The 11,909-nt window shown below is 33.8% G+C and overlaps 1 protein-coding gene across 1 annotated transcript; it reads right to left on the reverse strand.

The window, feature by feature from the left end:
- Window positions 1–4,249: 4,249 nt before the first annotated feature.
- On the reverse strand, window positions 4,250–11,744 carry LOC140441736 (uncharacterized). Its single transcript, XM_072532628.1, has 5 exons — window positions 11,498–11,744; window positions 11,229–11,444; window positions 10,334–10,468; window positions 6,218–6,668; window positions 4,250–5,182 (listed from the first exon to the last, which is right to left on the reverse strand). The coding sequence occupies exons 1-5, from the start codon at window positions 11,528–11,530 to the stop codon at window positions 4,374–4,376; spliced, it is 1,644 nt and encodes a 547-aa protein (XP_072388729.1). The 5' UTR covers window positions 11,531–11,744; the 3' UTR covers window positions 4,250–4,373.
- Window positions 11,745–11,909: the final 165 nt, after the last annotated feature.

Raw genomic sequence — 11,909 nt, forward strand, 5'->3', positions numbered from 1 at the left:
TGTTGTTCTTTGCAGCATATGAAACCCTTAGCGTATCGTTTCTGTTGATGCTATTGTTTAGAGCACAGTTTTGGTAGATAAGCTGGATTATTCACGATGTGACCAAATTATACAAAATTGGAAGGAAAGTATTGGGCGGTACTTGGCTAATTCTCAAAGAGTGTATTGTCATATTTCAGGTGGTTATTTACTTTGTATCTCCTTAGGCGGAACGAATAAACGGATGGTTCTGTTGTACGTGTATCGTAGTGCTCAGCATTACCTCTTCAGCTCGCTTGCTTACCTTTCTGGTTCTCAGTCCTCAAATATACTCTGTGTATAATTGTCAATTATCCAATATCCCTACGCAGTCATTCAATTTTTCTTATCAATCGTATTTCCCCGGGTGGCATTCTGGGATCATTCCTGATTCCAGATCCTCATGTCGTGGCCTGATCTTAATGCTCATGACAGCAATTGATGTTGCTTCACAGTAGATTAACATGTGCAAATATTTCAATACATGAGCTTCTATAACGTATGTGGGTTTATACCATCTTATACAGCACATACTATTTCGCTTACCAGATCATTATGTGACTCGTTATTGACTTGCTGTGTATTATTAAGTGAGTTTCTTGCGTGGTATCTCATTATTATTTTTTAATGCGTATTAACCCAACACAGCACACAACTAGATTGTGACGTTTTAATATCGGCTCCTGGCTGTTTCCAGATTTTATGAAATTTATGTATCTTACGGGTAAAGTGATGTAATTAATTTGATTTATTTTTACGCGTATACTTGACGAGCAGGGAGTTTGAAAAGGGTATTACCCAGAATCATACTGTGTTCTTGACAAAAGCTAATAAGACCATCTCCACGATTGTTTCCCTCTTTAAGTCCTAATTTCTACTTTTCCTTTTACTACTTTTGTATTAAATTTGCTCATAATATTTATGTCAGGTTTATTTGAATCGGTGTAAACAAAAACGTTCTAACTCATTTTTTTTTTTTTCATTTTTGACATTTGGATGGAAAATTGTTCTATGAACAGAACTGCATCTTTTGGTGCAAAAACATTCTAAGTCTGTACTCTCGATGCATGTTAAAGAGAAAGCTTAAATATATCATTGTAAACTAAAAGATTCTATGTCAGTGACTCAGAATGTTTTTGTAGACAACACTATCAACATCTGTGTATTGTACTGTATTACTGTTCTGTGAGTCCCTCATAAAATTAAATAATCACATGTTTTTGTAAGGTTAAAGTCGTATTTAGCATCATTTTATTGTATTTTTATTAAAATTGTAATGGATGAAGAACTCAGCAGTACTAGCAACGGAAGAAAAGTAAAAAACGAAACTAAGTGGAAAAGAAATATCGTGAGAAATGCTAGACTCAAAGGTGAAATATAATTGATGATTTTTTTACGTAATAAATTAATTACCTGCAACAATGTAAAAACCCACAGACCCAGAAAAGGAGGTGCCGAAGCGAGGGCTGCTCATGTTTATTTTACATACGAGGTAATTGTCGGTGAAACTAGAGAAAGGGTATGTTTAGAAGCCTTTAAGTCGCTCTATGGCATTAAAATAAGCCGTATTAGAAGGCTTTGCTCAATATTATTATTGGGTAAACTCCCGAAGGATCTCTGTGGAAAAAAATTGGGCACTCATGCAATCAGTGGTCATACCAGGTTATTAATAAGACAACATGTAGAAAGTTATCCATTAAAAGAAAGTAAATATGCAGGAAAGACTATAAAATATGTGGACACAAGGTTGAATGTTACAATTTTATACAATATGTTTAAAGAGAAATACCCCGAATCAAAATGCAGCTATGAGTTTTTCTTAAGGTTTCTCAAGGACAACTTCAATTTACGATTTGGTCGCCCCCAGATTGATTCATGCTGTATTTGTTAAGAACTAAATTTAAAACTGAGAAGTCCTCATCTTAGTGATGAAGCAAAAAGAAATGTTGCTGAATTGATGATTCACAAGCCTAGATCAAAAAAATTCTACAATAAATTAAAAAAAGAAAATAACCAAGAAACAAAAGCAAAAGAGCCCTATGTGCTAGCACTAGCTTTCGATTATATGCAAAATATTCCGCTGCCCATGATTCCAGTACAGGAAATCTTTTATTTGAGGCAACTAACGGTGAATGTGTTTTGCATTCATTCAACCTACTATGTATAAAAAGACGTGCATTTCTGAGGAAACAAGAGGAAAACGTGTTCCTGTTAAGAATACGATATCTTTTGGAATAAGTTCCTTCGTGCACTTAACTTATGAAACAGCTTATCACCATATGGGATGTAAGGGCTTGTCAAAATATGGCCACTTATACACTCCCACGGTGCCTTACAGAAGGCCTTCGACCATTATATTCGAAGTACCCTCTGCGTATCTGCAGTCGTGGTCTGCCTCTACTCCTATTTCCCACTGGGACCGATAATAGAGTTCGTCTGGGTGGGTAATTTTCATTTGCTCTTGACACATGTCCAGCCCATCTAAGCCTACCTATTTTTATGAAGGATATTACATCTCTACCATTTACTATTTTTTTATACTTCTCGTACAATTCGAAATTATATCGCCTTCTCCAAATACTATTCTCACAGAATGCGCCCATTATTCTTCTTAGTATCTTCCTTTCGAAGACGAGCAGAAGATTTGCGTCTGTTTTGGAGATGGTCCATGTTTCTGACCCATATGTCAGCATGGTAGGATGAGTGTTCTATATATTATTATTTTGGTTTTCTGGCTTAAATTTCTGGAGAACTGGAGCAGCGTCCCGACATCGGACTCCCAGGGTGCAGAGACCCTATTTGGGAGCCGAGACTAGATTGATCCGAGAGCTGAAAAATGTCGCATATTTATAAGTATATTAATATTTATATGGCATTTTCAGATCTCTCGGCCAATAGAAAAATATAAAGATGTTCAAAGGCGGGGCGATGCGCATCCGGGTGCGTATTAGTCCACGACTAAGGCACCAGGATGACAAGCTAAAGGTGTGACTGTTTGTAGGTCTTTTATTGATGGGTTCATGGAACAAACCTACAAAAGTTCTCACGTCAACAATCAATCAATTAAATTTCCCACAATAATGTGGTATCCATACTGTAAAGTACCCTTAAAAAGTGAAGCACCAAGATATTGGTAAGCTGTTACCTTATATACCTGGTAGTATCAGACAGTTTTATGACGAATTAATGGAGTGGCCAACAACTGATAATCCCAATGCTGGAGAAGATGAACACGAAATCCAGTAGGAGGAAACACGACATTTTGAAGCAGTCAAAAAATGACTGAATATTTGAATTTAAAATGTTTACTTAAAATTGGATTTTTGTAGGTTAAATATATTTTTCTTGAACAAAATGAAGGTTTTTTGTGTCATCTTAGGAATGTAAACAAAAAAGTACTAAGTCGACAAAATTTAAATATTTATATCATATATACACACATATTATTTTGCACTAGGAGTTTTTTCCAGTTTTCCGCAAAAATAATTTTCATGACTTAGAACGTTTTTGTTGACACCGATTCATTTGTCATCTTGGTCAGCCGTTCCAACTGAATAGTGGTTTATTCTTTATCTGTCGTTGACGCCTGTATCTGGGCCACCAGATTTGTGTAAATTTCCAATCTCATACATACTTTGTATATTGCACGTAGCGATCTTTTAATATGTTGGTATTGCGAACCTTTCCGTTTTATACGGATTTTGTTTGCTGACGACGTGAGAAGCTCTATAATCCGATCGCTCTGGATCCCGGCTTCCGAGATGCGTGATCAGTACTTATTTTCTCATTACAATCTATCGTCATAACTTGGCGGTGAAAAATATGAATGAGATAGTTTTCCGTTGCCTTGCTCATCACTGTGTAAACGCTGATTCTGTAGGTACTACTGCTGTTTACTGTCTAATCCACAGCCTTAGGTATTGTCTATGGTCAGTTTCGAGACAATCAACTACTGCAACTAGAGTTTCACTATATCTGGCTACCATCACTTACATTAGCCTGCAGACCAATGTAGTTGCCCGGATTGTGGTACGTGAAGCCGTGGGAAAGTTGGACGTCTTCTGAGGATCAGTTATTAAGAAACATCGATGTGGTCGTTCATGATAAAAAGTATTACCTCTACAACAGATTCCCTACACCCGCGACTGATCCCATGACCTAACCTAAAACCCTGACTGTCAAGAAAAAATCTTAATAGCTTTGGCATTTATTAAAAAACTTACATTAAATATAAAGATTAAAAACAATTTATTATATCAGTCTATATCAGTTACATTTACAATTGTATTCACTATAAAATAAATACATAAATAAAAAAACTAAGAAATATTTTATCTAATAGCTACTTAATTACCTCACATGTTATGAAATTGGAATAGATCTAAACTTGGCAAGTCTAAATTTAACTCTAAATCAGGCTCCGTAATTTTCTTAAACCTTTCATTGACAAACTGATCTACATTTATAACTTCGTCTGAACTAGTTGAGTTGTCCAACAAAGTGCCACCTGGGTCGACTGTAGTTAACATTAATTCGTCTACTGTGTTCCTAATATTTGACAAATGAAGCAAAGAATTATCTGATAACAGTTCTGGCTCAATATGAGTGGTCTGATCTTTATCATTTAAAGATGTGTTACCTTTAGACTGAACTGTAGGTATACAATACGACTGCGACTTTCTCAGTTCATTCGAGTCGGTAAAGTAATCATATTCAAGATTTTTTGTAACATTTTCAGCTAAATTCAAGTCATTTCTATTATGTTCATTTAAGGTCAAGTTTGAGTTACCCATTGTGTTATTACTTTGCATGTGCTGGTTCTCAATCCCTACACTTGAACCTATTACTGTCATCTTTTCACTAGCTTTAGATACAGTCACAAAAGAAGGTGCTATCTTTTTTGTAGTTACTTGTTCTCTACGAAAAACTTCTTGCACATTTTTTGAAGAAGAATCATTCACATTTGAAATGGTTTCATTATTGACTATAAATGGGTCTCTTTCTGTTTTGACACTGATTTCTTTGGTTAGTTGGTTTTTATTTTTTGGTTGATCTATTGGTTTAAAAAAATCAGTTGTTGTTATCAGTTTAAGAACCGTCACATCTTTATAAAGTTCACTATCATTGAATGTATAGCATCCTGGATTAAGACCTATAGCATTGCCTGAAAAAAAAAAACATTATTAATAACGAAACTGTAAAATTAAAATATAAATTTTACACATATATGATGGTAAATCAAGTTTATTTATTTATTTGTACACAGGATGTCCCCATTTTTACAAAAATAGAATATCCTAACCATAACAAAAATACTAAAACTAAATATTAAATAATGATTAAATAATGGTAACCAAATGATTAAATTTAGATGAATTAAATTTTCCTAAAAATCTTATTAAAATGAAATGAAACTTTACTCCAAGTTAAAGGTCACACATCTTCGATCTCTAACATAGTCAAACAGTACTTAAATCTGACAGATATTATAACCACCAGGTCATAAGATTGACTAAAGTCCTTTCCCAATATCTGAATTCTGTTAATAGGAGAGAATAGTTAAAGAGGATATTCGGACAGATTCCCCTTATAACACTTGTCTAAATTATGTTATTCCACTTCCAATTTCCTCTTCTACATTAATTAAAAAATCATTTATTTACACTGGTAAGAAAGTGTTTAATCACCTACCACTCGATATAAGATCCTCAAGCAATATTTTTGTATTCCAAAGAGCAATCAAGAAGTTTTTATTATCTAAATAGGACTGAGGTCAGTTGCGCTAATTGATATATTTTATATATTTTAATTATGGAAATTTTATAATTAGTATTTTAATGTATCTTGTACCTTGTTTGTACTATACCATGTTGTGTTTTATAAATGTAAACTAATTTTAAAAACAATAAATTTCTCTCTCTCTCTCTCTCTCTCTCTCTCTCTCTCTATTCGCAGATATCTTTTGGGCAGCAGTTTCTAAAACTACAATTTTCATTTAGATCGCCAACCTTCGACAGGACACTGCGCAATAAGAAATAATTGTAAAGAGTCTAATGCATATTGTGTATTCTAAACCACAATTTTTAATAACTTCTAAATCACCACTGATAACCTTTTAGGGTTGATGTAGTATTTCATAAGAAAAACAATAAGAAGATATTTTCAGTTATGCGCCTAGAAAGCCTGCCATGAAACTTACCTAATACTTTATCAACTTCAACAAAATTTTTGTTTTCCTCAACTTTTTTGAAGAGAGCACTAGTTAACAGCAACACGTTATGTAATAAATTGGTTAATTCTTCACAAAATTTAATTCCTCTTTGAGCTACAGAACATCTCTGTGTAATATCAACTAAATAATTCCAAACCTCGAAATTGACATTACTGTTGTCTGTCTGTGGTAGAGGTCCATGATCTGGATATTTTTTAATATGCTGAAGCATTTTCATTTTACCCATATAAGCTTTACAACATTTCGGACATCTATACTGTGATGCTATTTTTCTTGGCCTTTGATGAGTGTCAAGTACTGGCATGTTTGTATTTGGGGGAGCCTCTTTAAACTGTGTAAAATCGGATGTGGGTATTTCGTAATCTTCTTCAAAAACATTTGAACTTCTTTTATCTATAATTTCCACTTTTTTAAAATCCTAAAATGAATTATTTAAATGTAAAAAAATAAAAAATCAGTATAAATACGTTCAAGCATTACACAGCGTGTTCTTAAACCCTCTTTGCAAAAGAAAACTACAAAATCTGGAACACATTTTACGAGAGCGGCTTGAGTACTTAGCCTACAGAAGAAAACACAAAATTTTGGAAAAGTGACGATTTATTTCTCAACATAGTCTACTTTTAGCTCGATACACTTGACCCAGGGATGCTCCAATTTCTTTAACTCATCTGAAAAATATGTTTTCTCGAGGTCTGCAAAGTAGGCGGCGAATACCTCCACATTATACTCAAACTTCTGCCCAACAAGTGACTTTTTCAAGTTTGGAAACAAAAAAAGTCACACAGAGCCAAATTTAAAGAATACAGTGAATGAGGCAGCAGTTTGTAGCCTGATTCGACCAATTTGGTCGTGCGACAGCGGAGGTGTGAGCCAGTGCATTGTCATGATGGAAGAGCACTTTTTTCTTCATCAAATGGGGCCGTTTTTCTGCAATTTGCCGTTGAATCGACGCAATATTTCACCATAGTAGTATAGATGGTCAGAAAACGATAACAATCACCTTTCTGGTCGATAAGACAGTCTTTGCCTTCTTCAGAGCACGTTCGCCGGATGAAGTGCACTGCTTCAACTGTTTCTTGGTCACAAGTGTATACCGAGGGATCCACATTAGGGTGTCCCGAAAAATCGCTTTTTGTTTTTGTTTAATACAAGACCTCTTGAAATTGGGGTAATTGCTCGTACATTATCACAATAATTTAAAAAAAATTATAACAATATATCTTTAGGGTTCTACCGAACTTTAAAGTTTTGAAAAATTGTCATTTTTATGGTAATATTTCACTATACTTAATTTCGCATCCCGAACTAAATATAAAACATTATTTAATGCAAGACCTCTTAAAATGTATGTAATTACCAATAGATTATCACAGTATTTTTAAAAATAAAATAAAAATATATCTTAAGGGTTCTACCGATCTTCAAAGTTTGGAAAATTTGTCATTTTTGTTATAATATTTTTTCGGCTCCTGAACTAAAATAAATTGAGATTGTACTGTAAGATTGTATAATATTGCGTTGTATTATACGTTCCGTTAAAGTTTAGAGAATTCTGTGAACTTTGGTTACGTCAGAAGAATCAATGAGGGCAACAAAAAAGTTGTGTACTACTCAAACGACCGATTCTATATCAGCAAATTGTGATGAAGAAGAAGAAGCAGTGCCTGACTCTTTCTCAACAGAGACACCGTCGACTTCTACGTTTAATAGAAATACGTTGCGGTTGCCAATAGTTGCTAAGGTCAGTGATAGATACAGTTTATCGATGCGTTCTGCTGCTGCTGTTGCTTCTGCCGTTTTGGTTGACGTGGGTTTGGTTTCTATCGAAGATCTGACACTGGTTATTGATAAAAACAAAATTCACAGAGCTGTATGTAAAGCCCGAAGAGATGCTTCAAAAGATGTTGCAGGTATTGTTGTAAATAGCATTTACTTTGATGGACGAAAGGACAAGACCCCGATAAATGAGAAAATGGGGAATCCTTACCATTGCAAAGAGATTTTGGAATAACACATCTCATTGTTATCAGAACCCAGATAAATTTATTTGCGACATATAACGCCTAGTGGTGGCACTGCAAATGGAATTTTTACTTCGATCACAACTTTTTTTGAGGGTCAAAGTTTGAATTTAGATGATGTAATTTGCGGATGTGATGGAACTGCAACTAATATTGGCTGGATGGGTGGTGTGATTCAATATTTAGAGGAGTATTTGGAGAGACCGTTACAATGGTGCGTTTGTTTGCTTCATGCCAATGAGTTACCGTTTCGTCACTTGTTCCTGACCATAGATGGTTCTACTTCGGGTCCTAGAGAATACTCCGGACCTATTGGAAAACAGTTAGTTGCTTATTAAAATAAACCCACCGTGACTTTTTGTGCTGTGAATGGTAATTTGCCTGACTTGCCAAAAAATGTGGTCAATCAATTAAGTACAGATCAAAAATATCTATATGAAATATGTCAAGCAGTAAACTCCTGAATTGGCAAACCGTCAACCTGGAAAAATGGCGCACTCCAGATGGCTTACTACTGCTAATCGTCTACTCAGACTTTATGTAAGTACGCTTAATCCATCAGAAAATTTACAGTTGCTTGTAAACTATGTTGTTAAAGTATATGCTCCGATGTGGTTCAGAATTAAGCAAAAAGCGTCTTTTAAGGATGGAGCGAAGCATATTTTTCAACTAATTATGTACTCTCGATTTCTACCCAAAAATCTAAGATCTGTTGTGGATACCGTTATCGAAAGAAATGCCTTTTTTGCCTACCCAGAAAACTTACTTGTGAGTATGTTGTTTGATGATAGAGATCACATTAGGGAGCTGGCATGGGGAAGAATAAAAAAAAGCTAGAGACACTGAAAGTATCGATAAACGCAGAATATTTAAAACACCAAAAATTAACTTCTCTGCTAAAGATTACATCGATATTATTATGTGGCATTATTATGTCAGGATTGTCAGGTTACAACACCGCCGGTTCTTCGGCATATTTCTACTGAGGACCTTCACATCATGGTAAAAGATAAAATCTTGTATATTTTTGACTTTCCCTACCACACACAATATGTGGAAAGATGTATTAAACTGATTACAGAGGCCTCGCAGAATGTAACTGGTGCTATTTCTAGAGATAGCTTTATCAGAATCAGGTTGGAGTCTCGGCAAGAAATGCCAAATTTTGGACACAAAAATAAGTTCAAATTTTTAAGTTTTTGTCATCACATATAGGATCTGTTTTGTTTGTTAAGTTGTTTTGAACCTTTTTCATTAATTTTAATAATAAAATATCTTTTTAATTTAATTTGTGTATTATTTGAAGTATATGATTTAGGTCTGTACAAACGTAAAATTTACAAAACTTTAAAGTCTAGTAGAGCCCTGAAGGTGACATGCTATCGTATTTATTTTACATTTTTCATAATCTCTGAAAAATTACGCAAATTTGGATACCTCTTGCGATAGTGTAGCTCAAAAAAAATTTTTTTTATGCAAAGACGGGACACCCTAATCCACATGCCATTGACGATCACGAAACGACGCAGAAACTCCTTCAGATTGCGCTTAAACAGCGTCAAACACTGCTCTGAACTAATTTTACTGTTGCGCTTGTTGTCCAGACTGAGAAAACGGGCATCCATCGCGCTGACAGCTTTCTCATGCCCAAAATTCAATGCAGGAGATGACCCATACGGTCTTTTGAGATGCCTACTGTCTTAGCTATCTCGCACGAAAAAAATAAACAAGGAAACAATAAGAACAGGGCTAAAACCCTATTGATAGTTTAAAAAAAATCCAACTATACATACAAACAAAACTAAAATAACAAATAAAATGGGAAAGTATCACTGTGGAATAGAATCTTTTATATTTTTTCTTTTTTTCTTTTAAGACACGTAAACATTGACATATTATATAAAATATTATTTGCCAAAGATTTAATTCACTTTTATGTAAACTATAGAGTAGCAAAAGACAGACATACATTTAAAAGACCAAATACCTTAAAGCCACATTTCTCATAATATAATAAGTTAACAGAAATATTGGTATATACATAAGTATGGGTACTAACCTTTACAATATGCTTAGGAAACTTAACAACTCTACCAGATCGTGTTCTTGGGGCAGGTTTTAAAACTTTTGCTGTATCTTGCTTAACTTCCTCAAGTTTTTTCTTTTTTCTTCCCCTTTTCATTGTATCTCCTGGCTGAAAATTAATTAAACTAATAGATATTTTTACCAAAGTACATAATTTGTTTTGTGTAAACACTGTAGTACATCCAATAGTCCCATTTAGATAATATATTATAGTAAAGCCCCATACAAAATTCCGGACGAGAAATTACAAGATCTATGTCACTTAAATACTCAACTCAGCAACAAAAGTTGTGAGGACATTGAGAGGCTTCAAAGAACTTCCCTGATATTACCAGCAATTAAATGAAACTCATATCTAAAGACATTGAGTTAGTTAATAGTTAGATTTACTTAAATCAATGTATAAATAAATTATGCATCTTTTGTTGTAGTTTTGATCTTTTTCCAAAATCTGTACATTTCCAAAATCAAAAGAATGGCTATTTTCTAGAGAAGCCTTGGCTAAGGCTATAGTGTATAATTTGTTGGTTTGTACTCTATGTTTGTGTGCAACAACCATTCTATGTAGATATTGGTGTGTTTGCCCAATGTATATGTTGAATTGCAGTCTTTCTTTACAATTTATTGGGTTTGAATTATTTTGATATTATTTTCTGGTTTTTATTTGACAATTTATGTCCAACATTGCACAGTTGAACCTCATCTACTTATTCAAAATTTTGTTCAGCAAAAATGTTTCTATTTAGACCTGATACAATTTGCTGTGGAATTAATAAGTTGGATCTTGGAATCTAGGAGTAAAAAGCATATCATTTAAGCAATTACCTCATCAATACTTGAAAGAAATCTATCACTCTGAAATTACATACCTGTGGTTTTGGTTGAGAAGGGTAAAACACTCGATAAACATACTTGCTAGGAAAATCACTCTTCACTTCACTACCTTCAGCAATATTTTGAACCTTATTTTTAATTATAGGGGCTAATATTGGAACAGGTAACTCATCCAAACCAATGGCAAGATTTGACAAACTAGGGGGAGCAGACTTTTCTTCCCTAGCAGGATGTAAATTAAGTTTCTGAAACTAATAGAATATTTAGTTTGTTAATTTATAAGTTATATATAAATTGTATTTACCTCATTGATTTTTAAAAGGTATGGCACGGCCATATTCAGTGTATTTAACAAACACGATTTTAAAGACAGTTACAAACAGTTTTGTTGACTATTATTTCAATTATTTATAAATAAAAGTACAATGTTAGTAAAAGTACACCTAAATAATCAACCCAAGTAAACTAAAATGTATTCAATTATTTCAATTTAGTTTCATTCAGTATTCATTCTTTATTTCATATTCATTGTAAAGGACCACAGACCACAGATTGATTAAAATGTGATAAGTGACATTGACATCCTCATCATGGATATAAATGCATATATGCATGAAACACAACAGAAACGCAACCGTCTATGTATTTATATTTAAGTGGACTGATACAATTATTTCATAATAATTGCAAGGTGGACGATTCATTTTTTTCCATCG

Source organism: Diabrotica undecimpunctata, chromosome 5, assembly GCF_040954645.1.
Source record: "Diabrotica undecimpunctata isolate CICGRU chromosome 5, icDiaUnde3, whole genome shotgun sequence".
Lineage (NCBI taxonomy): Eukaryota > Metazoa > Arthropoda > Insecta > Coleoptera > Chrysomelidae > Diabrotica > Diabrotica undecimpunctata.

What these genes read in the sequence shown, in the direction of transcription:
- LOC140441736 (XM_072532628.1), bottom strand. Translation starts at nt 11,530, where the DNA reads ATGGCCGTGCCATACCTTTTAAAAATCAATGAG. An exon ending in ACCTTTTAAAAATCAATGAG is followed by an intron (nt 11,445 to 11,497) that starts GTAAATACAATT and finishes ATATTCTATTAG; the next exon opens with TTTCAGAAACTTAATTTACA. An exon ending in TTCCTAAGCATATTGTAAAG is followed by an intron (nt 6,669 to 10,333) that starts GTTAGTACCCAT and finishes AATTCATTTTAG; the next exon opens with GATTTTAAAAAAGTGGAAAT.